The 24,355-nt window shown below is 46.1% G+C and overlaps 1 protein-coding gene across 1 annotated transcript in view; it reads left to right on the forward strand.

Moving 5' to 3' along the window:
* The window catches only part of aff2 (AF4/FMR2 family, member 2), a 106,779-nt gene extending 82,786 nt beyond the window's left edge, over positions 1-23,993 (forward strand). The window contains exons 11-27 of the mRNA XM_068740331.1: positions 6,281-6,398; positions 7,217-7,322; positions 7,428-7,578; positions 7,703-7,918; positions 8,667-8,871; positions 10,120-10,122; positions 10,527-11,576; positions 11,687-11,799; positions 15,650-15,884; positions 16,667-16,800; positions 17,884-17,947; positions 18,038-18,174; positions 19,644-19,715; positions 21,162-21,255; positions 22,331-22,383; positions 23,151-23,374; positions 23,872-23,993. Coding sequence (XP_068596432.1) covers positions 6,281-6,398; positions 7,217-7,322; positions 7,428-7,578; positions 7,703-7,918; positions 8,667-8,871; positions 10,120-10,122; positions 10,527-11,576; positions 11,687-11,799; positions 15,650-15,884; positions 16,667-16,800; positions 17,884-17,947; positions 18,038-18,174; positions 19,644-19,715; positions 21,162-21,255; positions 22,331-22,383; positions 23,151-23,374; positions 23,872-23,993 — 3,097 coding nt within the window. The remainder of the gene's footprint in view (positions 1-6,280; positions 6,399-7,216; positions 7,323-7,427; positions 7,579-7,702; positions 7,919-8,666; positions 8,872-10,119; positions 10,123-10,526; positions 11,577-11,686; positions 11,800-15,649; positions 15,885-16,666; positions 16,801-17,883; positions 17,948-18,037; positions 18,175-19,643; positions 19,716-21,161; positions 21,256-22,330; positions 22,384-23,150; positions 23,375-23,871) is intronic.
* The last annotated feature ends 362 nt before the right edge of the window (positions 23,994-24,355 follow it).

Raw genomic sequence — 24,355 nt, forward strand, 5'->3', positions numbered from 1 at the left:
AACACGTTTCGCTAGGGTCATGCATGCACGCAACTAAAACGGTTTAAAACATGCTAGCATCGTTGTTAACAAACAGAGGTTTGTGTGAAATATAGTTCTTGAATTTTAAAGACAAAAAGCTTCTGCGCTCTCATTTCATTGGTAGGCCTGCGTAGCCATCCGTCCCCATTCATGGGTTAACACCACACATTTTGCATCCTAAATACAGAGAGCGGCTACATGTGTCCCTTTACTGCACATCGCCGGCGGCGTTACCACACGGGACAACGCCCCAGACGCCAGCTCCTCCAAAGGAGAGTGCGCCTGAGAGTTGTGTTGATTATTTTGCTGAGTGTTTCTCATTGGCTGCAGATCAGGATGTTGTATTCCCCGAAGCAAAAAGGTGGGGCTGCATTTGCACAGTTGCCCTCAGTGAAAAGAGCTCGGGGGGGGGGGGCGACTTGAACGCAGCGGCGTCGCCTGTTCTCACGCAGCCTCGCAGTGGTGACGGTGCTTGAGTGACCCAGAGCTGGGAATCCTCTGCTGTACTTCTGACCTGCATCCACACGGCAGCAACTCTCAGGCGAGCTGTAAAATGTAACGTGGCCCTGTTGATGGCGCCAACCACGAACACTGGCAGATTGATACGTCGCTGTGTACCCGAGTGCGGCTGCTGGCTTAGCCGCAGCCGCACAAGCGCTCTAGCGAGGCCCACTGGACGTATCAAACCCACAGATCATTTTGTCAAGGCTGTAAGGCTTTTCATTTCCCTTGTTATGCTTGTGATTTTATCACGCAAATAAACAGACAGACAGGCAGAGCCCCTCGCTGGAGCCCGCAGAGCTGACAAAGGCTATTTGGTCTGTCTTATCAGAGTTACTTATGCAGCGCTGACACCAGCCTGCGCACAGTCAGAGTGAAGGATGGCTGTTCTTAATAAGAAGACCTGCCCCGATGAGTGAAAAATGGACGAGACGCAGAGACGGCCGTATGACTCATTGTTTTTAATATAGCGTTATATGCTGTTTATGCCGTTTTAGTGCTGCAGTGTTATATGGAGCTGAAAAGAGAGCATAAATAAATGAACATGGAAACAAGGACATCAACAATGTGTGGCTGTAATGAGACCCAATAATGAACTAAGGTGGGAATAAAAAAGGCAAACTACTTATATACAATATAAATATTTTTTTTTAATAGTAGCTGGGGGTTCTTTTAAATATTGATACAATTTGAACAAAGTTTTCGTTTTAACTTGAACCAAAACTTTAGAGAAATGCCTTTTTAAAATGCCCATTAAAACGGCGTTCTGTCAGTCTGCACCAGCTGGCGCTCCGTTTTAATTTGGCTCTGACTACAGCATGAAATTATTTTTGACAGTTGATGTCTGATTCCTGAGAAGGGGGAAAAAAAGAGGGGAAGCAGAGCCAGATGTAAAGCTTTCACTCACACACTCGCCTCCTTTCATCTCAATCCACTCGCAAGCGCACACACATACACACACACACACATGCTGCGTCGCCAGAAGAAAATAGGCGAGAGAGCTCATTGGGAACCACACTGAAAGATACCCCCCCCCCAACTTCAAATGCTTATGTATAATATCTGTATCTAAAAAAAAAATACCAATGTAAATGTGAAATAAAGGCTCAAGCGATGCTGCACAATTTGTTCTCTTTTTTTGCCAAATAAAAAAATAAAGCCTTAAATAGAGAAGCGTCACATGCATTATTAAACATTGTAGCGTTTCTGTCATTGAATGAAAAAGGCATTTCATGTTTAAAAAAAATAAAAAATAGAGCGAATATGCAGAACATACAAAAAATATGACGCAACTCATTGAGGACAAAGCTCAGCTCCTCTCTGAGGCGGCTCTAATGACGAGTGAGTCGAGCACGCTCCGACAAAGCAGACACTTTGATTTCTCGCCAGAAGTCTTATTGACGATGTGAGCTCGGGGGGGGGGGATTGGTTTCCTGCAGTTAAAATGCAGGCCCTCATTAAACAAAAAGATGCTTTGGATGAAAAGTATCCGGCAAATTATTTCTGTGACACAAAGAAGCGCAGCTGGATTGTAATATTTGATTTGTGCGCTGGGCTGTGCGTCCACGTCCAGTCAAAGTGGATTTAGTCCCAGTCTAACCAGTATAAGGCAGAGTTCTTGTTGTTTTACTGTGTGCAGAACTTCAGCCTCTTGTCCTTCGGTCAGGAGCTTTTCTTCTTTGGTGGTTTTGATAAGCTTTTGGGGGGGGGGGGAGTTGCCATTAAAGGCATTTTATTGGTCAGTTTCAGTATTTTTTAAGAGCTGGTATTATTATTCCAGCAGGATTCAGCAGCTCGGTGTATTATGGGGTCATCTTTAAAACAGAATTTAGAGCTTGTTAGGAAATTAAATGATGGTATGTGACCAAGTCCTTTATTTCTCGTTAATTCATCAAAATCATTCAGCGATCTGCCGACTAGACAAAGATGTGAGTAGATTTGAGTGCATGTCCTTCCTTTAACGCATGAGTTCTCTTCATTTGCATTCCCATCAAGACTTTTTTTTTATGTTGAAACTACATCTTAAAATAAGCGGATGCTAATACACTAATCAGCACAACTTCCACTTACATTTTGGCTCCAGCTGGTTGGTCCGTTCGGAAAAGCTGTCAGTGTAAGAGGTGCGTAGAGAAGCTACAGTCTGGCCGGCGTCTCCTCCTCGCCGTCGGTCAGTGGGGACGGAGAGCTGCAGCGCTGACTCACGGGACTCCTGGCTCCCTTTTAGTGACACATCAAAGGGTCGGTTCAAAGCAGCGAGGGACATGAAACACAGACGGGACACAAGTCCAGGAGATGTCTTACCTTATCCCCATCCGTCTATTTCCCCCTCCCTCATTCCTCCGTGCAGGAACACTGTATGGAGGAACAATGCGTTTACATTCCCGATCCAGGAAGCATCACGTCGAGGTCATTTCCTGATCTCATTTGACAGATTAGATCTTGTTCAGTCTTCAGGCAGTGATAACGGCATGAACACAATACACACGTGGGTCCAGAGGGTGTCTATTTGATGTCTATTTCCTATGTATTTTTAACCGTAGCTGTATCTTACCCTCCACTATAGCTGGGGGGGGGGGGGGGAGGGGGGGTATTCATGCATGATTTGAGGCTAATTATATAAGTACAGAGTCTTTTAGCGGGAAACAGTGAAAAGAGAGATATTTGTCTAGCACACGCAGCGTCAGCGTCTGATTATAGAAGCTGTGGTCACTCCGTTTAGACTACGGGCAGGGCAGACATGTGTGTGTGTGTTCAACCCTCACCTCAGACGTTCTTTACGCTCGCCGTTTTTATCGACCCTGTTTTCAGCGGCAGCTGCTTTCAACCGATATAAAACTCCGATGAACCCACCGTTCATTACCTGATCGGCGGCAAATGGCAAGGAGGCAAAATAAGCAAAATAGCTGGAGAGCACGGTTAGAGCATTAAGCAGCTGGTGGGCCAGATGTTTCCCTTGGGGTCTGGTGGAGACCAGAGGAGAGCCCGAGGAAAGGGAGAGCGCTTGACTGCCATTCATCAGGTGGCCAGATGCACGAATCCGGTATAAGGGCGTACAGCGAGAACTCAACTCTCTGAAAGTTAACGGTGGATATAAAAAGGTTTCCAGTTGGTAAATATGTTCCGAACTCACCATTATTTGGACGTGCAAAGGGTGCTCGATTTGGCAGATCCTCCTCTCCTCCTCTCGTCGGAACATCCTATTGCAGATACACTGCCGTGTCGTGTGTTTGTGCCAAACCTCATAAATAACATTCCCAGTTTACTCTGAAATAACGTGGATGTAAGAAATTCCAATTTAGGCTGCTGAGAGAGAAAACTGTCCGTAATGAACAATCAGGTGCTTAATGGGAATTGCATGATTACGTTTCTTGTTTTATTGTGGTGTTGATTCGCTGGTAATGACAAGCGAAATGAAAACGCAGACGTCCTCCTGCTCGCCGCCGCTCACATCGGAATCTAAATAGCGTTCTTACACGTTCAAAACAGTCCCTGAAGCTTGTTTGATTTGTTTTCCAAACACACAGCTGTCTTGTTGAGAAGGGCATACAGAGAGAAGTCTGAAGCACACACACACACACACATGCACGTTTATTGGGAGTTTGCTTTGCCGCCACAATGAGGCTAAATGAGCAGACTGAGGTGCAAATGTAATTGAAATGGAAAGAGAGAAGAGAGACAAAGAGATGAGTAATGATAGAAGAAGAAAAACAGGGCAGAGACTGCATTCATACTGTGTGTGTGCGCGTGTGTGCACGTGTGTGTGCGTGTGTCGCCTGCGGAACAGTAGATGGATTTGCTGCTTGACTGCTCACACAGATTGGTGCCTGCTGTGATGGCAGCCTTGAACTGGAATTACATGCACACTAACACACTCGCGCACAAAAAGAGAGCTACACATAATTGCAATTTCTGTGTGTCGACGTCCGTTTGTGTGTGTGTGTGTGTTGCCGAGTTGGGATGAGCGGGTCGTGTGCTGCCTATAGGAAGTCATTTCAAAGCTCTGTGGAAGGACAGATGAATGCAGGTCCAGCCCGTAGCACCAGAGAGGACGAGGCGATTGGGCAGGCTCAAAGCGCAGCGTCGATCCACGTGTTTATTAGTAGCTGCTTGTTGTCTTCTGACTGAGTCAGGTGCTTCGTTTTATATTCAAACTTTAGCAGCATCGCTGACTTTACCGATTACCGTTGTGTTTTAAAGATGGTGAAATGAGACAAAACACGACAGAACTAACTTTTCATTTGGCTCGGAGCTCGATGATCCTGCGAATTGATGCAGGTGGAGTTCGATTCTGAAAAGAGCGTGTTCATGTTTCTGTATTCGTATAAATCCGTACCCATCAAGCCCGTAGATGGCGTGAATATCCATCCATTCATCCATCCATCCATGCATGTATCCATCCATTCATCCATCCATCCATCCATCCATCCATCCATCCATGCATGCATGCATCCATCCATCCATCCATCCATCCATCCATGCATGCATCCATCCATCCATGCATGCATGCATCCATCCATCCATCCATCCATCCATTCATCCATCCATCCATCCATCCATCCATGCATGCATGCATCTTCTCGTAGATGACCTACAGCCGCTTTATCCACATTGTGGGTCACGGGTCTGCTTGGAGCCTATCCCAGCTGACTAAGGGAGAGAGGCGAGGTACGCCCCGGATGAGATGCCACCTCATCCTGGAGCCACACATAGACACACAAACGTGATCACTTCACCTCAGCTGCATGTTTTTGGAGGTGAGAGGAAACCGGAGAACCGTAAAAGAGCCCACACAGACGCCGGGAGAACATACAAACTCCATATACAGAGAGGAACCGAACCCGTAACTTTCTTGTTATGAGGCAACAGAGATACCCCCCCGTGCCACCGTGACGCCCTGGCGTGATTTATTCCATTATACATTATATTTGTAATAAAAGACGATAACTCGAAATTGTGTTTTGAGTAGAATGCATGAACATGAAGTAAAGAGTTTGTAAAGACAACACAGATTATCCATTCTTTGAGTGCTGGCTTTCTTAGATGGAGTATTTGAGGGTGAACGAGGACACCATGTTTCTACAAATAAAGGATGCTAAAACGTTCTATTTGAAATGCAGGTACTTTTTAGTTTAACACCTGGTGAAGTTTAGGCCCAGAAAAGCACTTGATGGAAAAGATTGCACTTAGTCTCGGAACACCTGATTCCTCTTTGCCACCAACAGGGTTTCCTGCGGTGTCTTTGAAAAGATTTGTTTTGGTGCCACATGGAAGCAAAAATGTCCAGGTACTTTCTAAACGGCATGTTTTGTTGGCTGTTTGGAATCATTTCAAATTAAAATAATATATCAGCCAGGTCTCCTCCAAAACCACCAAAGCTCATGAGTGATGCTTTGTAAAATGTTGTGGTTGGATTCAAAACTAGCATATTTCTAGCAGAAATGTTTTGTGGGAATATTTGCCAGTAGTTAATTTTCTCATTCTTCAACAGCCAGTAAAGCGTCATCGGCATACGGTTGATTCTTGTTCTGCGGGTTTGTGCAGTGACTTTCTTTTTCTTCCCAGTTCTTCCACAGAGAGCGAGCAGGTTGCCCCCCTGCCGAGTGTGAGGCCGTGATGTAACTCTGCTTGTAGTCACACTGGCAATGAATGGGCCTCCTTGACCAAACTATTGCTGCCTCTGTCTTTTCTCAAAGTGAACCTTGAGGGAGTCTCCTTCGGTCTTCCATTCGGTCATGCTCTTCTTTACTTCCTTCCGTAGCGGAGCGCCAGGGAGCAGCAGCGAATCGGAGAGCAGCTCCGAGTCGGATACAGACGAATCGGAGAGCAGCTCCAGTGACAGCGAGTACAATCAGGGGTCCCGGACCAACACTCCGGAGGTAGAGCAGTCCAGAATGCATGTGTTTGTGTCAATGCCACATCACTCTGTTCACATGCAGTCAATAATGTGAGTTGACGAATGAAACAGAAGAAGGAATAACGCCAAATTATTCCCATTGATCGTACCGGTTGTCATTTTTACTGGTTTTGTGTTGCAGAGGTGACATGATCATTTGTCATTGAAATCCCAGTCGTTCGCAAACTGGCAGTAAAAGATAGTGACAACATTGTTTATGCATCTTCAATTTTGTTTACATTTTGTAAAGAGACAGAGACACTTTCATTGCCTTCCTGTCCTCCCTGATCCACCACATCGTCACATCACAGTGTTCCTGACTGTCTCGATATTAAATGGTCTCTTCCTTTTTGTCTCTGGGCGGTGCTCAGAAAGTCATAAAGCTCCAACTGCAGAAAGCTGAATTATAACATTATTTATCACATTATTTTAATGGATCAACGCCGCCTTGGTTTCATTGGCTCACGCAGCCATATGCACTGGAAGAAAGAGAGACTCAATGCAGAGAAGGACAGTCGTTTAGTTGCTTGCAGTCAGCTGGATGGGAAAGGAATCCATAGTACGGAAATTAAATAAAAAGAGAAACTGACGCGCCGAAACAAATGTTCTCGCTCTCAAAAAAAAACCCTCTCGAATGGTTTTGGGACTAAAATCCCTTCGGTGCCTATTAAATCTCCAACGTTGTCGGGATGAAATAGCATTTTGTTGTGGTGGATTCTATCCTCCTAATGAATTTGTATTGCTGGGTTTGTGTGCACTGAAACACATTGCAAGCTGCCGGGTGTTGTTTCCCCCCTGTAGCCTGAGCCTCCCTCCACCAACAAATGGCAGCTGGACAGCTGGTTGAATAAAGTCCAAGCCCAAACCAAAGCGCTCGCCCCCCCGCAGCAAGAACATCGTGGTGCTGGTTAGTATGGACATTTACATCTGTCGTTTTCTAACACTAACTGCAGTTGTTGCTAAATAAAGCTTCCTATTTTGATCTGAATGACTTATTCCGGTCCATCAATAGGCTCCATCGCTCAGGGTCTGGGGACTTTCTCTCCAGGGGGTGAAGCACCAGCAGTGAACACATCTGCCAAGACCAAGCCCTGCGGATCCAGCACCGCCCCGGTTCCAGCGGCACCCGCGGTGGAGCACAAGGATGCGAGGGGAGCTTTGTGGTAGGAGCTACGAGTGTTTGGAAGTTAGCCAAAGTAACCAAGTATTTGTTGGATGAATGAAAATATAGCCCAAAAAGATGAATAGTTTGCAGGTGGCAATGGACGCATTTCTTGATCCACACAGTCAAGGCAGAGAGAAGGCCAAGGCCAAGCTCAACCAGAGGGCGTCCGGGGATGGGCCGAGGTCAAAGACGAGGCTATCACCGGGTCTGCTGTCCGGACCAGAGGCCACAACCCCGAGGAGGACCACCACAGGGAAGAAGCAGCCCAGACGGACAGACAGACCCAACAGTGTGGAGGACAGTCAGAACCAGACATGGAGCCGACCAAACCAGCAGAGGTGACAAAGCGTGCACAATCACATAATCGCTGCACACCAAACTATAAATATTATTGAACTGGGATTGGGATTAGACAAGACTAACTATGAGCTATTTATAGCATCGAGTTTCAAAGTGGTCCGGGGATCATTCTGGGGCTTTCCTGCAAAATCTGAAATGACTTATCGTCCCTGTAATTTCATCCATAATTAATACAATGGGAGAACGTCTCCGTCGTGGGTTTCATGAACGTCGCTCAGATGTTCTTTGTATCGGTTTGGGGGTTCTTGACTTGATCGTGTTTTGAGAAGCACTGATGAGTATCGCTGCAAGTCTCCCTCACTGCAAAGCACTCTGTATATCAATTAAAGGCTAACAGAGGTGCCACCGGCTCAGCGTGTCTTTGCAGCTCCCTGCTCACATCTGGTGAAGGTGTTGAGATGTAGTAGAAGCCACGCTAAACTGGCTGTTCACAAGGCTCATTAGAAAAACCTCTGAGCTTCATCTCTTTATTTGTTTCTCCTTCACATTTTCAAGCTTTTCACATCCAAACGGGTTCAGCTGAGTACATGCTGTTTTCAATTATTTCATGCTGTCTTTCATTTTTCCCATTTTAAAGCCCCCCCCCCCCCGGAGGTTGCCAATGAAAACATTCTCTTCCCCGCGTTGTCTGTGAAATGCTGCACGGTAGAAGCAGTGCGCTGCTCAGTGGTGAATCTGTTTCCGATTCCGACTCTCATCCTCTTATTCTGCTCCTCCCCACTGCAGCCCTGCGGCTCGGGAGAAGGACCCGTTGCCTCCCGCCTCGCTGGAGCATCAGAACCCCCAAAGGCCACGAAGCAAACCCCCCGGTGGGAAGACAGCCCCAAGGAAAGAACCTCGCAGTGCTAGCAACTCAAGCAACAGCACAATCACTCCACCAGCAGCGCCACAGCAAACCCCTGTCCCAACACCTGCTGTTAGCACCAGTCAGGTAGGAGTTTACTGTTTATTGTGCTTTTTGAGGCTGTTTTTAATAAATCTTCATCCATCATTACTTCCTCTTCTTCATCCTCCTCCAGCAGATACTCCACCCCCCCCTGGCAGCAGTCTCTCTGGTGCTCTCCTCCATCGTGTTTTCTGTGTCCGTCACCTGTTTTTCCATCGCCTTATCACCCGTGTTCTGTGTGTGTGTGTGTGTGTGGCTCCGGGTTGGTGGTCGGAGCTTCTTCAGCAGCAGGGGGGGGATGGTTCACCGCTACCTGAAGGTCGTGAGACCGGGGCCTTGGTGGGGCTGGGTCTCTCCCTCCTTCTGCGGACAGGAGGGGATGAGATTTCCCTCCTTCCCGCACCTGTAGCACTTCATGGTCTCCGTAGTTACGTGGACCGTATAGTCAAAGTTATCCACTTTGAAAACCAACGCGATGCTAATTTCTTGTCTCCCGAAGGAGACCACGTGCTTCAGGTGGAAACTCTTACAACCAGAGGAGCTGGCCATGTCGGTTCAGCTCCTTCTCCAGAACCCCGTTCATCAGCAACGGGGTTCGTTTCTAGCCGGGTTGGCCAGGGTGAGGACGGGGCCGAACCTCCTGGCACACCTTCTCAACACTATCAAGGAATATCACCACCGCGCTGACTTTATGCTGCTGTAACCGACCTTCTCTCCCACAGCCAAGCTGCACTCCTCCACCGAGCAGCTCATGTCCGGCGCGTCAGCTGATCAAACCCGGAGGCCTCAGACATGTTGCCCCTTCGGGCGGCCAGGCCCCTAATCCCTGAAACCACCCAAAGGGCTATTGTGATTAAAGCACCGGTATATTAAACTTAATGTGAATGAATGTGCAAAAAAAAGCTAAATGAATGAATGAAAATAGCAAACAAAACGCCACGCTTTTCCTTCCGCACTCTTTCCCAGCATGCACCGCAAAAGAAAGAAATATGAGAAATAGTATAATAGAAATATTATGCTGCTAGAAAAAAAGAGAGGAAGATAACTTGAGAATATCCTTCTTATTTTTGCTATTGATTACGAGGGAAAATGTAGTCTTTCTATATCAATATAAACATCAGTAGGTAACATACCATCGTCATCAACAAAGAACGGACTCGGTTTCTGCAGAAAGCAGAGTTTCTGTCCTCACAATATACTCCAGTGTTTACCAGGCTTCATGTCAGTGCATCGTTTTCAGCATTTACATAATAAAAATAAAATGAGATGATAAGGAGCTTGAGATTTGTGCAGCAGGTGGAAACGGAAGACTCTTGTCTTCCGTTTCCACCTGCTGCACAAAGAAAAGATTATGATGTCCAGGGAAGCCATGCAGCTGACTTTCATCTTCAGGGATGAATGGTCACAGCTTCTCAAAAGGGCATCAGTCATTTTTTAATCTAGATCGTAACGGTGAGAGGATTCCCGTTTGAAAAACCTTCGTACTGATGATGCGGCGATCAAGGCTGATTGATACGACCACTGCCAGCGAGAACACGCAGTCGACACCGAACCATCTACGGCTGAGATACTTCATTTTGAAACTGCATCCGAGAAAGCAGTTGAATTAAAATGTACTGTATATTAAATTTCTATTCTCGTGCATTTCAGAGCTGTAAACATCGCTAAATCGAAGCGCTCTCCCTTCATCTTCCAAACAGGACAAGAGGAAGCACAGAGGCCCGAACGCCAGAATCACACCAAAGTCCAGAGAATTCATCGAAACCGATTCCTCCTCTTCCTCGTCTGAATGCCACTCCGAGTCAGAAGAAGCCATTAAAATCCCCGCTCTGCTGCCACAGACGACACGCTCTGCCATTAACACACAGACTCTGGCCAGCGCACACACACACACACCTCTTCTTCCATGCCTGGCCTCCGTCGGCAGCCTGGGAACATTTGGAGGGAAGGGACTTCGAGTCAAGGATGGTAGCAACGTGACCACTAACGGTAGCAGCAGTAGCAACGGTAGCATCAGCAGCGCTAATAATGGCAGCAGCAGTAGCTGCAACTCCCTCAGCATCAGCAGAATAAGTGGTACATTTGGTAATTCTGTTCCAGATCCTGGGGGGTTAGGTGGACAGAGCAAAGACCTGGAGTTCATGTCGCCACGGTCCAATGCGGGACACGGGGCGCCTCCCCCTCCCTTAAGGGACTATCAGGAAGTTCAGAGTTTATGGGTAAAAATTGACCTTAGTTTTCTCAGCAAAGTGCCGGGCGAGGGTTTCGGAGAGAGAGCCAGGGTGGGCATGTCAGAAAGGGTCGGGAGTGAAGGGAGGGAGAGGGAGAGACAGGGGATAGGGGTGGGAGAGAGGGAACGACAGAAGCAGGAGGAGAGAGAGTGGCCGGGGCTGAGAGAGAGACCAAAGTTACCCAAAGTGGAGAAAAGGGAAGAAGGAAATGAGCGATTAGTGCAGGACAGAGAGAGGCAAGGTGAGAGAACCAGATTAGCAGAGAGAGAACGGCAGGCGGACAGAGAAGACAGAGAAAGATTTGGGTCCGGGGAGAAGGAGAGGGTGGCAGGGAGGGACAGAGAGGTGTGCCAAAGTCTGGGGGTCCTGGATAACCCCCCTGTTCAGGAGCAGAATAGCACCCGGCTGGCTGGGAGGATGGAGAGAGGAGAGAGCGGAGGCAAGCACAGGAGGCAGGCAGCTGGAAGCATCGCGCTCCCAGCAGAGAAACACACCAGCAAGAACAAGAGGAAGCATAAGGTGACCTTTCACACCCAGACCGTGTGTGAGCTCAAATATTTTACTGCACCATGACAAATGTTCACAAGCGACTTCGACGCATCGTTTTCTCTCCTCTCTCTCTCTTCCAGTCGGACCACAATGAGTCGTCTTTCCACGGCAATAAGAAGCTGCGAGTGGACAAGGATTGTCAACTCCTCCCACCTTGCATCTCTCCAATACACAACCACAAGAACAGCTCAGAGTGAGTGTGAGGTTGACACACGTCCGTTTACTGTCAGGAAACAGTTCATGCAATAACGTGTGGCGTTTTCATTCACTTACACTTGAAGCCAGTGAAAAGTGAAAGTGAAAAGAAATCCTGGATCCACCCTGGTGGAAAGACACGGCGGGCGCAAGACAGAACTCCATATCTGAGACAAACACGTTGCCGAAGATATTAAAGGAGGAAACTAACAGCGAAATGCGCGAAATAACGCTGACGATTCAAGCAGAAAAGGGCGGAGTCATGTTTTTGTTTACAGCGGAAGTCACTACGGCTTCTTCTTCTACTACTATATATTAGGTACAATTGCGCATGTCAAAATAAAATATTCTGATCTAAAGTGTGATGCATGAACACGCAAGTCCTAATCGGATCAATATTTTTAACACAGTGCATCCGATCACAATTTTAATCCGAACTCTGATCGGATTAAAGACATTTTGTCCACGTAAACGCAGCCAATGCAACTGGGTCTGTTTGGTCCTAAGGCCCATCCTTACACGTTTCATGGACGTCTATTCTTTAGTTTTTGTGTAACTCTGAGGACAAACCGGCAACAAAAGGGAGACGGGTGAGGAAGCAGCCTTTCTTTGCAGGGGTGATTATCGTTTCCATTGTTGGCGCGTAGCAACATGTCTTCATGCGTTATCAGGCATCAGCAGCTGGACTGTGTTGCTTCATCTACCCGTATGAGCATCACGTTCCCAACCACTCCTTCACGGAGCAACGATCAATCAGTCTCCTCTGAGTACATTTAATTTACAAGAAAAAAAATCCTTTCATCTTCAGCGATTATGCTGCCCTTGCTTTGCTTCCTGACTGTGTTTGTCAGACATGCAATGTGTAGGATGTGATTTGTTTGAAGCGTTTGGTATTCCAACAGAAAGCATTCCGGCATGCGCCAAAATGTGCCGAAAGATCAAGTTTGTCTTTCCCCGTTGTTCCCTCCAAGCTGTGTAACCCCTAAACTGAGCACCTGGACGAAGGATAATGTGACTGCGAAGTCACGGGAGACGTGGGTTTAGTTCACGCCGCAGCACACGCACGACAAAACTGTGAATTTCTAAAAACCAGCATGTCAGTGTGAGCGAGACGACGTGATAGAGAACATAATTTAATAACCATTATCAGTGAGGGCCCAGCCGAGGAAGAGGATGGCTGTGGGGACTTGAAACTGTGACATTGCTCAGCAGACGTCTGGCGCTCTTCATCATCCAAGAAGCTTTTTATGGAAGCTGTAAAGTGGATGATGTGATCATCCTGCTCTCACCCATTCAGTAAGTGTGACCTGTGACTGTTGACAGTTATTATCACCCTGTTCTAATCAGTGAGGTCATATTTGGACAATAAATAATCAGAAAGAACATATTCATGATTTATTGTTTTTCTCCCCATTAAATGTTTTTTTCTTTCACCTTGGTAAAATCTGCCTTAACTTTGGCTTCTTCTCTTTTTGCTTCAGATATATGAATAGTTTTTTTTAATTAATAACAAGGGGGGAAAAAAGAGATTTTTAACACATACATTAGTAATGCAGCTTCATGGGTAGCACGGGTAGTGCGGTTAGCAGGCGCTAACGTAGCATTACCAGTTTCTCCCTTGAGCCGGTCGCAAGCCCGGATAAATGCAGAGGGTTTCATCAGGACTGGCATCCGGAGTCAAAATTTGCCCCCAAAAAAAGCAACGTAAATAAGAAAGTCATACCGGATTGGTCGAGGCCCGGGTTAACAACGACCACCAGCAGCGTTGACAACCCACAGGACGCTGCTGGAAATTGGATAACTGTGATTCGAAGACAGAGATGACGAAGAGGAGGAAGATGAGCGCATCAGCAATGAGAGAAATGGGAATAGAATACATTTGTGATCTCTGATCTGCCTTCCTTTTTTCCCAGCCCATTATTTTCTAGGAGAACGTCCAAAAAAACAAATCACTAATGGGCAAATGCTAATTTCAAAACGTTTAGTGTGAAGTTGTTTTTTTGCTGCTCATGTTGAGTTCTTGGTGAGTCCTGACCTGTTGTGATTGGCTGATCCCTGCCTTGGCTTGACCAAGAAAGAGTCAACCCAAAGTATCTTTTTTTTTTTTACTGAATCTAATAGTTTAGTTGCCGAGGCTGAGTGGGCAGAAGAGTCCTGAGAATAAAACCTGACAGCTGAGCTCAGTGTGACTGTCTGCTCTGCGGCCTCTGCCTACGATGGATCGCTAAGGTTACTGCTTTGTGGAAACATCTGATTGACTGTGTGTGAACAACTCTCCGACTGCACTGCCAGAGTCCTGAAAGTCCTTCTACCAATGAATACAACAAAAAAGAAAACTCTTCCCTCGTGTTAAACACGTCTTTGTGCTGCAGCCAAATTCCAGTTTGAATTTAAAAGCCAGGTCTCTTCCCACCTGGCTGAGTAACCGTTGAGTCATTGAAAATGTACAATCGAAAAATGTACTCTGGGGTAATTCTGTGCTGGGGGCCTTTGAATTTCTTATCACTTAAAAGAAATATGATGCTCTCACACCCCGGCTTCTACAAACAGAGGGACACACACACACACACGCACACACACATGCAAATTAGCATAGCCAGGCACATATGATGCATACTCTACCCAGACACCAGGCGTACACATACTCTCACATATCCAAACGCAGTGCAGCCACTAATTAGTCTTTGTCTCCCTGGGTTTGTGTATTATCACTAATGTTGGGGCTCAGGGCGTTGTTCTGCAAGCTCAGCAACTTTTTGCTCTGCATCAACCCCCCCCCCCCCCAGAGTTTCCAGGCTGCAGAAAAGCATAACAAAATCTTATCTGTTGTGTTGCAAACAATATGAGTCACAAGAGCTACAGTAAAGCAGCGGAGGGAGTAGCTGCTAATGCGCTAGCAGGGCTGCAGAATTACAGCAATTTAAGAAGGAAAATATTATTTAGCGATTGAAAATGAAGTTGTGATGCGATTGTTAGGCTGTCGGGGCGCACAAGGGAGGCGTCATAAATGTAAAGCTGGTCCTTGGATGTTTGATGGTTACAGGAATAGCAGTAGATTGAATGCATGAGAGAGATAGTAATTAATGCAGTGTAACTGGAGTTTAAATTGTAAAACACTTGTGCAAAATGAATCTATTTTAGTGTGCTCTTCTGACTGGTGTTAATCTGTGATTCTATTTGCAGAGGTTCGGGCCATAAAGGGCAGAAGTAACACTCCGAATAACAGATCCTGTCTTTTTATTTCAGGCTTTACGATGCATTTCTCTCTAACGTGGGTCAGAGTGAGAGTGTCGGCAGGAGATTTGGCTGCTGACACATTTCTGAAATGGAGAAACAAAAAGCATTTTGTACTGATTTATATGTAATAATATATATGTGGCTGGTAAACACAAATGAGTGTTAAACTTCTCTACATGCACGCAGAGCCATTCTGCTCAATTGCTTACAATAAACTTCTGGTTGCCTCTCGGGCTGGTGCAAACTTCAGAGTGAATGTTTTTTAACGTCTGCCAAGAAGGTTTGTTACCAGCCGGCTGCCACATTGTATCCTGTTTCAAAACAGAGGCACTAAACACAAGTACTGGCTCCCAGTTTGTACTGACGAGCCTGAATATTCACTGGTCTGTTGATTGTTTGTTGATAGTTGAGAAGGAAATGCCTTTTATGTTTTCGTCTTTTGCTTGACCTTGTAGCACCAATCTTAGAACTGATGCACGTCTTCCTCTCGCCTAAACAGCCTAGTTTTATGAGCACGCCATCTTTACTGCTGCGAAATTAATTGTCTTTCATAGCACTATGATGTTAACTGTGGTGTGTGTGTGTGTGTGTGTGTGTGTGTGTGTGTCCAGTGGCTCTCTGAACAGAAAGCAGTCCCGACAGCGGGACGAGAAGCTGCTTCCTCCGCTGCTGTCCCCCCTGTCCAACGAGCCTCCTCGTAAGCGTGCTGGTGACGGCGGCCCCTCTCTGGGCCAGGAGGGCGGCCCCGCTGGGATGCTGCCCTGCTCCACCTCCTCCGCCTCCTCCCTCTCACACAGACACAGGAGGGGTGAAAGCAAAGCGTCGTCTCACGGCAGGAATGGGAGTGTAAGCGCGTTGTGTTGTCGCCTCTTACAAATGAGTTCAAATCATAGAGCAGATGTGCCGGAGAGAGACTGACGATAACTTTCACAGGAAAATGTTGTGTTTTTGTTTATGATTCTGCCATTCTTTAACCCTTTATTGCTAAACGCATCATATTTGATACACATGGCCTCTTTCAGTACAACTTCTACTTCAAAAGTTCCCCCCCCTAACCCTAACTCTCACCCCCCCCCCCCCCCCCCCCCCTGAAAAAGCTGATTGATACAAGCCAACACATGCATCTGCATTTTCCATGAAAAAAAATCTGGATTTTGCAAAAGTTACATAAATTAGAGCAGAATATTTTTAACAAATAGGGGGGGGGGGGGGTTGGTGACTAATTTGTCAGAAGGAGTGTTCTGATGATTACTTCATGGTGTGGGCTTTAAAGGGTTAGACTTAAAGAGCTAATATGCATCTTACTTTGAGTTTGAGGCGAGAACGCAGCCTGGAAGCTCATGTACTAAACACAGCAGGACATTCCATGAAGAACAGCTTCCTCTAAATCACTAGAGCTGGAAGCAAGTGTTTAAAACATTTCATTAATGCACACAATTTGTTCGCTTGTCTCGCTCTCTCAACACCTACTCAGCGCGCTGACAGCGAGCTCGCTAATGCAGCGCTCAATCCTTCACAGTGAATAAGAAGCCGACAATAACATTTAAGTGGCTGCTTGATGAAAGCCACACATTGTTATACTAATTAATAGTATTATAACCATGGATTTAATGCCTTCTCTTCTCTAGGAAGTGGATTCCCGTGGCGAGAAGCCCAGTGGAGACGGCTACCATGCAAACGGGCAGTCGGACTCGGAGGTGTGGTCGGAGCCGGCGGCTGAAGCGGCGGAGCACCGGCGGCCCAGGCTTTCGTTTGCAGACACGTATGTAGAGCGCGTGCCCACAGGCGCCACTGTGAGCACGTTTTACGTTTAAACACTGATAAACCATCAGAAGATTAATCCTGACCGATTAGATGTGGTGGAACTGAACTGGGATTATCTCTTTGAGAGCTCTGTCCTGCGTTTGTGTTGTAATCGTCGTTTAGCAGACCTTGCAGACTTTCCGTAAACACCCTTTGTATCTCGTCCCACTGCGAGGAGATTGACGTCGAGACAAGCGAGTTCATTCATGTAGATGGAGAGAATCTCTCTTCAGGTCTGGTTACAGTAAACATCTCATTTGAGGCCAGACTGACAGATGAAGGGCTTTAACACACAAGGCGACATTGTTTTATGGTGTACTTTATTTCTAACCTCCAGATATGCAGGTTGCTAATTGCCCTCCCCACTCAATAATATTTACGGCGATGCCCTTTCTGACCTGGATTTAGCCTTTTCTACCAAAAACCCAACATGCACAAGCTGATATTTAAAAAGGACAACCAAGGCGTGCATTCATTTGTATTTTTATTTTAGAAAGACATGTCTGATATAATTACACATTCATTTGCTTCGATGCTTACAGTTGTAAAAAAAAAAAAAAATATTATCTCAGTGAGATTTCCAAGCTAAATAATGTTGAATTAAAAATAATTGTAAAAAAAAAAAAACGTAAACACAATTCAGAGTCTCTGAAGCGCGAACCCGCTTCTGGAACCGTGTCCATACAGGAAAAACTCCAATGACGAATCATCTGATCTGAATGATTGATAGCGTTTCACCCTGTTCATTGGAGTTCACCATAACACAGCAGCACTCTGGCTGCGTGGAAATCTGGAGAGATGATTCGTCTTGTTACTTCTTCTCCCCAAAGGCCCTCCTGAATTATTCATGAGACAACATGTTATACTCAGGTTACATTTGGCCCGAGGTGCAGTATGTCCACCAAAGTAGGCTAGCGTAGCTCACTCCGAGCCGCACACAGTCGACAATTATGAAAATAAGCTCCGAAACACGCGTGGCTTTTTTGTTAATCGATGTGTCAAGCTTGGTATTTATGTCCTCCCTCCTCTGTGCTGTTCCCAGACTCCAAAGTGCAGACTATTACATGCAGGAGGCCAAGAGACTGAAGCACAAGGCTGACGCTTTGGTGAGATGTTTTCTTCTGCAGCCAGTTTCGTGATGAGCGTCCGTCTTCTCTTACTGTCCCTCTGTTTTCCTTCCTGGTCTCTGTCCGTAGATGGACAAATTCGGTAAAGCAGTGAACTACGCAGATGGCGCTCTCTCCTTCATAGAATGTGGAAACGCTATGGAGCGAGACCCGCTCGAGGCCAAGTCACCGTACACCATGTACTCTGAGACTGTGGAGCTCATCAGGTACTGTATGGCATTGATATGACATCATAGAAACTAACCAATACCCAATACCACGTTATGAATGCATGTCTGCTTACCTCCAGCAAGGATTATTTAAGTAGTTGTCAATAAATATCTGTATATATATCGGGCCCGGCCGCAGGGGCTGGCTCAGATGGGATGGTGTCATTACCAGAATTTTGCTTCTAAATTGGTGGATACCACTGACAGTGCTTGGACATGATTGAAATGAGGAGTCTGATCTGGATCAAACTAATATTCCAGATGAGATTATCCAGAATGTAGGCATTTATAGGACTCGTGATGTCATCAACAACCTTGTCTGAAGGAATCAGGTCCAGGCTCTGCACTCGTCCTGCTGAGGGTCCTCAAGCAGGAGACCGACCAGGGCTGCTGATCTGTGACCTCCCGGACCAGAGGGAAAGCGAAGGGTTTCTACAGCGATCAATAAAGCGACCAATAGCGTGGAGCTATTCTCCCCAGATTCACCTGTCGCTGCTGAATTTCATTGTGACTGATTAACCACCTGGCTAATCTACCAAACAGGGTCACGGTGGGCAGAAGCAGCAGCTAGCCCCTACAGCGCTTCTTTAAGTGCCTAATCAATACCCAAAGGAGAACTGTATCCATCGATAGGGTCAGATTAAAGCTAACCTTTAGCTCGTCTCGCTTCGGGCTACTCCTGCCAATGGGATAGTGGCTGTCAGCACGCTCAACAAATGAATCACCAAGTTGCGCGTGGCTGATTCACAGTCCCCATGTCAAAGGGTTTCCTTGAGTTCACAATTAAAGCAAGCATGACGTATAAATGTGTTCAGAACATGACTCAGCGGAATGTCACCTGAGTAACGAGCATGACGTATAAATGTGTTCAGAACATGACTCAGCGGAATGTCGTCTGATGAGTAACGAGCATGACGTATAAATGTGTTCAGAACATGACTCAGCGGAATGTCGTCTGATGAGTAATGAGCCTGACGTATAAATGTGTTCAGAACATGACTCAGCGGAATGTTGTCTGATGAGTAACGAGCATGACGTATAAATGTGTTCAGAACATGACTCAGCGGAATGTCTTCTGATGAGTAACGAGCATGACGTATAAATGTGTTCAGGACATGACTCAGCGGAATGTCACCTGATGAGTAACGAGCATGACGTATAAATGTGTTCAGAACATGACTCAGCGGAATGTCATCTGATGAGTAACGAGCATGATGTATAAATGTGTTCAGAACATGACTCAGCGGAATGTCACCTGATGAGTAACGAGCATGACGTATAAATGTGTTCAGAACATGACTCAGCGGAATGTCACCTGATGAGTAACGAGCATGATGTATAAATGTGTTCAGAACATGACTCAGCGGAATGTCACCTGATGAGTAACGAGCCTGACGTAAAAATGTGTTCAGAACATGACTCAGCGGAATGTCATCTGATGAGTAATGAGCCTGTCTGGCCTGCAGGTACGCCATGAGGTTGAAGAACTTCACCAGCCATTCAGCCACGGCCGCCGAGAAGAAGCTCGCTGTGCTGTGGTATGATGCTCTGCGTGTGTGTGTGTGTGTGTGTGTGTGTGTGTGTGTGTGTGTGCGTGCGTGTGTGCATGCGTGCAAAAGTAAGGATGACTCATTTTGTTGATTTTTAAACAGACCGAATTTAAACTTAGTCTATTCTAAAAAGAAAAGACACATTTTGAAACATTACTGTTGTCTGACTGGACAGCTGCTGCTGATGTCATTATTACAGTGATGATGAATGTCTGTCGTCATGAAGGGACATTTAACGAGGACGATACTGACGATATTGCAGTGAAGTTTGTAATATGTCATTTAAATGTGATCTTTGGTACATCTTTGAAGGACCAGTTAATTCTCACATTAATGTTTATCAGTGTGTTGCAACCACGGACCTTCTCAGAATCCAACGCCAACGTGGCGCTGCAAAGGTCAAAAAGCTATCCGAGTACAATAGTGCCACCTACTGGGGCGATGCAGTGTTCCAAAAAGACTTAGAACGGGTGACGGCATACATGATCATATTTTAACAATCAGCTGCTGCAGTAATACCTCGACATACGAGCGTTCCGAGCCTGCGAGCATAAATTTGAGACTCAGAGCGCGCTTCACCCATTCAGTGATTTTTCACTGGATCTGTGAGTATTCTTTACAATAAGTGATGGGTCCAAAGAAAGCGTGATGAAGATGAAGCATGACATGATCCATCAACGTGACCGTGGTCTCCGTGTAGTTGATTCGTCAGCGGAGAACATCGACGATGTGTACAATCCTCAAACAGAATGATGCTATCAGGAACACAAAGCCTTCCAGAGGAACAACTATTATGTCTGCGTTTATGTAAGAGTACGTGTAAAGTACAATTACTGTGTAAAGTACAATTACTGTGTAAAGTGTTACGTACCGACCATTATTTGTATTACAAGACCAGAAAAAGAACTTCGCCATTTGTAGAACAGTATATTCTGATTTATATGTTGATTAAAAAAGAAATAAAGCAAAATTCCCCGTCTCAAATGCTTCAGCTTGAAGGCGTCGTCAAAATGAAAGAATTTTCTGATCTGATGATTTTTTTTTTCATCTAAAAATGTTTGCAAATATGCACAATATTTTATTTTCATTTTAAATCAGAGACTGTAATACAACTCTGCTTAACAGAAGTAATTGTGTTAAAGTACATGGTCAACTGGGAACATTTGATGGTTAAAATATTTACCCGTCACCAAATCAATCAGCTAAAAACCACCTTTATTGCCTCACAATGGTTAAAAACATTGAAAACGTTCGCTGTCTCGTCTGTGAACCAAGAATTCAGAAGCCCGATGTGGATTTTACATTTTATCATACACACCCGAGGTCTTCCTAATCCGTAAAAGGCGTGTTTGATGTGGATGAAGTGGAGGATGGAGCTTTAAAGGGAATGTGTACAGAGGTTTCATCTGCCTTCTAATGGTTTTGTTCCCATAGTAACCGCTGTCTGTCTCTGCTGTATCTGAGGATGTTCCATTTGAAGAAAGACCACGCTGTCAAGTACTCGCGGTCACTAATCGAGTACTTCAAGGTAACACACACACACACACACGCAAGCGCGCGCACGCACACACAAACACACACACAGATTTGGATGTGGGCTTCATTTCCTTCTGCTCTTTTATTCTCTCTCTCTCTGTGTTGTGAAAAAGCTCATTACAAACCCTCAAATACATTCCATAGTAATTTCCATGGTGCCTGTGCATTAATTTTGCACGGCCTTATTAAAATCCATTCGTTAGCTCTGATATTAATGCATTAATTAGCCCCATCAATCATCACACCGGCTTGTTTAATATGCTTGTTTTGATTAATTATGTTTAGTTTCATGAATTACAGAGGATGTCATTATCACAGTGCCACGTTTGCAATGATGGGACTGGATATCTGCAAAGGAAACGTCTGGGGGGTTGCTGTGTACGTGCAGTATGTTTTGACAGGAAGAAATAAATAACCGAGATCAGTCAGAGCTGTTAATTAAAATAAAGGAAGAAAAGAGCAGCCCTGTGATGCGTTTATCCAATGTAGCTTTTACGTGCTCGTCACTGAGGAACGTTACGGGATCCATTCTTCAGGCCGAACTGTGGCTCAGTGCGGTTCAGCTTGCGTAATATTAATATTCATCATTTCGTCATTTAGCCGGCGCGTTTGTCTGCATTGGTTCCTCGTATGAGGGGATAAATGGACGAATGCACAAAGAGAGAAAGACGTGATTCGCTCTGTGCTTTAACTCACTGCATCAGGAGAAAATGCTGTAATCGCGTCATAATCAGCCGAGTTAGTTGAGCTTTCCACTTTAATACCTTTGCTAATTCAAGTAGCCTTTTGGCTGGCGCGGGTGCATTTACTGCAATTTATAAATGGGAGCCGGCCTTGTAAGACAAATAATTAAATGGAGAACAAGTTCAACAGCCTGTGAAATATGCTTAGTCGGCTGCTGAGTTAAAGGAGAGGATTGATACTGCTCTCTGGTTTTAAATATCGAGCCACAGCTAGAACATAAGCCGGGGAAACCTCCGTGACTTTCTCCTTCTTCATTCTCTTTCTTTCATTATTGTAAACCTTATTACAGTGCAATTATTTAAATCTGTCTTTTTGTGACCCAGAATTCAACCAAGAGCTCCCACCAAGCACCTTCTCCCTGGAGGACAAATGGGAAGTGAGTACAAGCACACACCCACACCCACACACACACACACAAGTAACCCCCCCCCCCACACACACACCTCTTTTTCCACGTAGATAATTGGGAATATATAATTCACCAGAGCTTTTCTGTGAAATGCCACGCCGCCTGTGAAACCCACTTCCTCACACACCCCTCAGGAAGCAAATAAAGGGATTGATTTGTTGTAGATGTGAAGACTGGAGGGGCTGCAGAGTACCGGCTGGTGATACAGGGGGTGGGGGCGCTGGGGAAGTGAAGCTAATGAGTTTGGACAGCTCTGACACTGCACAACAAGAAGACTTGAGCTGTGTGTGTGTGCGTGTGTGTGTGTGCGCGTGTGTGTGTGTGTGTGTGAGTGAGTGCAGAATGGAATCAGGCACAAATCAGATGGTCAGCATAGGTCAAGGTCACATCACAGACATTACATCACTGCCATACAGCGAACAAAGTGAAGTTCTTGATTTAAGGCTTCAGATCACTGGTTTGGGTCAGGATCAGATCACTGGTCTGGTTTGGGTCAGGATCAGATCACTGGTTTGGTTTGGGTCAGGATCAGATCACTGGTTTGGTTTGGGTCAGGATCAGATCACTGGTTTGGGTCAGGATCAGATCACTGGTTTGGTTTGGGTCAGGATCAGATCACTGGTCTGGTTTGGGTCAGGGCAGTTGCCCACAGGAGTGTGAATGGGTGAGGCCTCATGTAAAGTGCTTCCGTTCCACTTTTATCCTTCCTAATTCTATTTGTTTCATTGGGACAGGGTCAATGGGACTCCGTCTCCTCTTTCCCTCAGCCCCTCCCCAGCCAGCAGTGGGGGAGGAGGAGGAGGAGGAGGTTCTTCAGGTGGCCCCAGCTCATCAGGAAGCGTTGCTATTCCCCAGAGGATTCACCACATGGCTGCCAGCCACGTGAACATCACCAACAACATCCTGCGGAGCTACGAGCACTGGGAGCTGGCCGACAGGCTGGCCACCGACAGCCACGGTAGGACTGCAGCATGTGATGAATACCACGAGTCAGCGCTGCGGAAGATGCTGGTAGTTTGCAGTCGAAATGGTTTCAACCAATCAGGTTTCGGTAGACTCTGACTGCATGCAGCCCAGTGGAGGAGATGATGTAATCTTGGATCCCACTGGTTAACATTATAGTTCTCATCTGCGTTCACATGCAGATGTTTGAAATGAACCATCGGCCAAATGGCAGCTGATTGGTTCAACTTGAAACAATGCCTGGCTCAAAGTCTTGGCTAGTTGCCTTGACAACCCTGAAACATTGCCCATTGTCCCCTCCCCAGGTGTTAATCCCCGTCAGATGATTTTTGTGTTTTTTTTATTGTGCAGTTTATTCTCTGTACTCACCAAACACATGCTAACAGCGTTTGCTTTTCACTCGTTGTGCCATCTTCTTTCACCCGGGGGGGCATCGCCGCATCCTTGTGCTGCTTGATTGTCAGTAAATGCCTCTGTGTTGCCCTCCTGCAGAGTTCTTCCAGGAGCTGGACTTGGTGATGGAGCCGCTGAGTCAGCAGAGCAGCATGACGGAGCTGGTCCGACACATCAGACAGGGACTGCACTGGCTCCGCATAGAGGCTCACCTTCTGTAAGGGCCGGGGCCCGAGCGGGAATACAAGAGAACATTTAATGATGATGAAGAAAGGTGGGCCCGGCAGCTCGAACGGGGACAACAAGTGAGATGAGACTCGAGAGGATGCTTCATTCCCCGCTGGGATCCTTCGACGCCACCCGTAGTTCTGTAACAGGGTGGACTGTGTGGATCAATTGGGCTGAAATTCCACCAGCTATTAAGCTTGAACCGCGTCGAAATTCATGAATTTAAACCATAAATCACGCGGTACGAGTTTCCACGTGGCTGATGCTGCAGTTCGGAGGGTTTGCAATATGGTTACGGATATCTTCCTGTCCTAAATGGACTATTGACGACAAACAAATCTCGCTGAATAGAGGA

The sequence above is a fragment of the Brachionichthys hirsutus genome, chromosome 6 (assembly GCF_040956055.1).
Source record: "Brachionichthys hirsutus isolate HB-005 chromosome 6, CSIRO-AGI_Bhir_v1, whole genome shotgun sequence".
In the NCBI taxonomy this organism is placed as follows: Eukaryota; Metazoa; Chordata; class Actinopteri; order Lophiiformes; family Brachionichthyidae; genus Brachionichthys; species Brachionichthys hirsutus.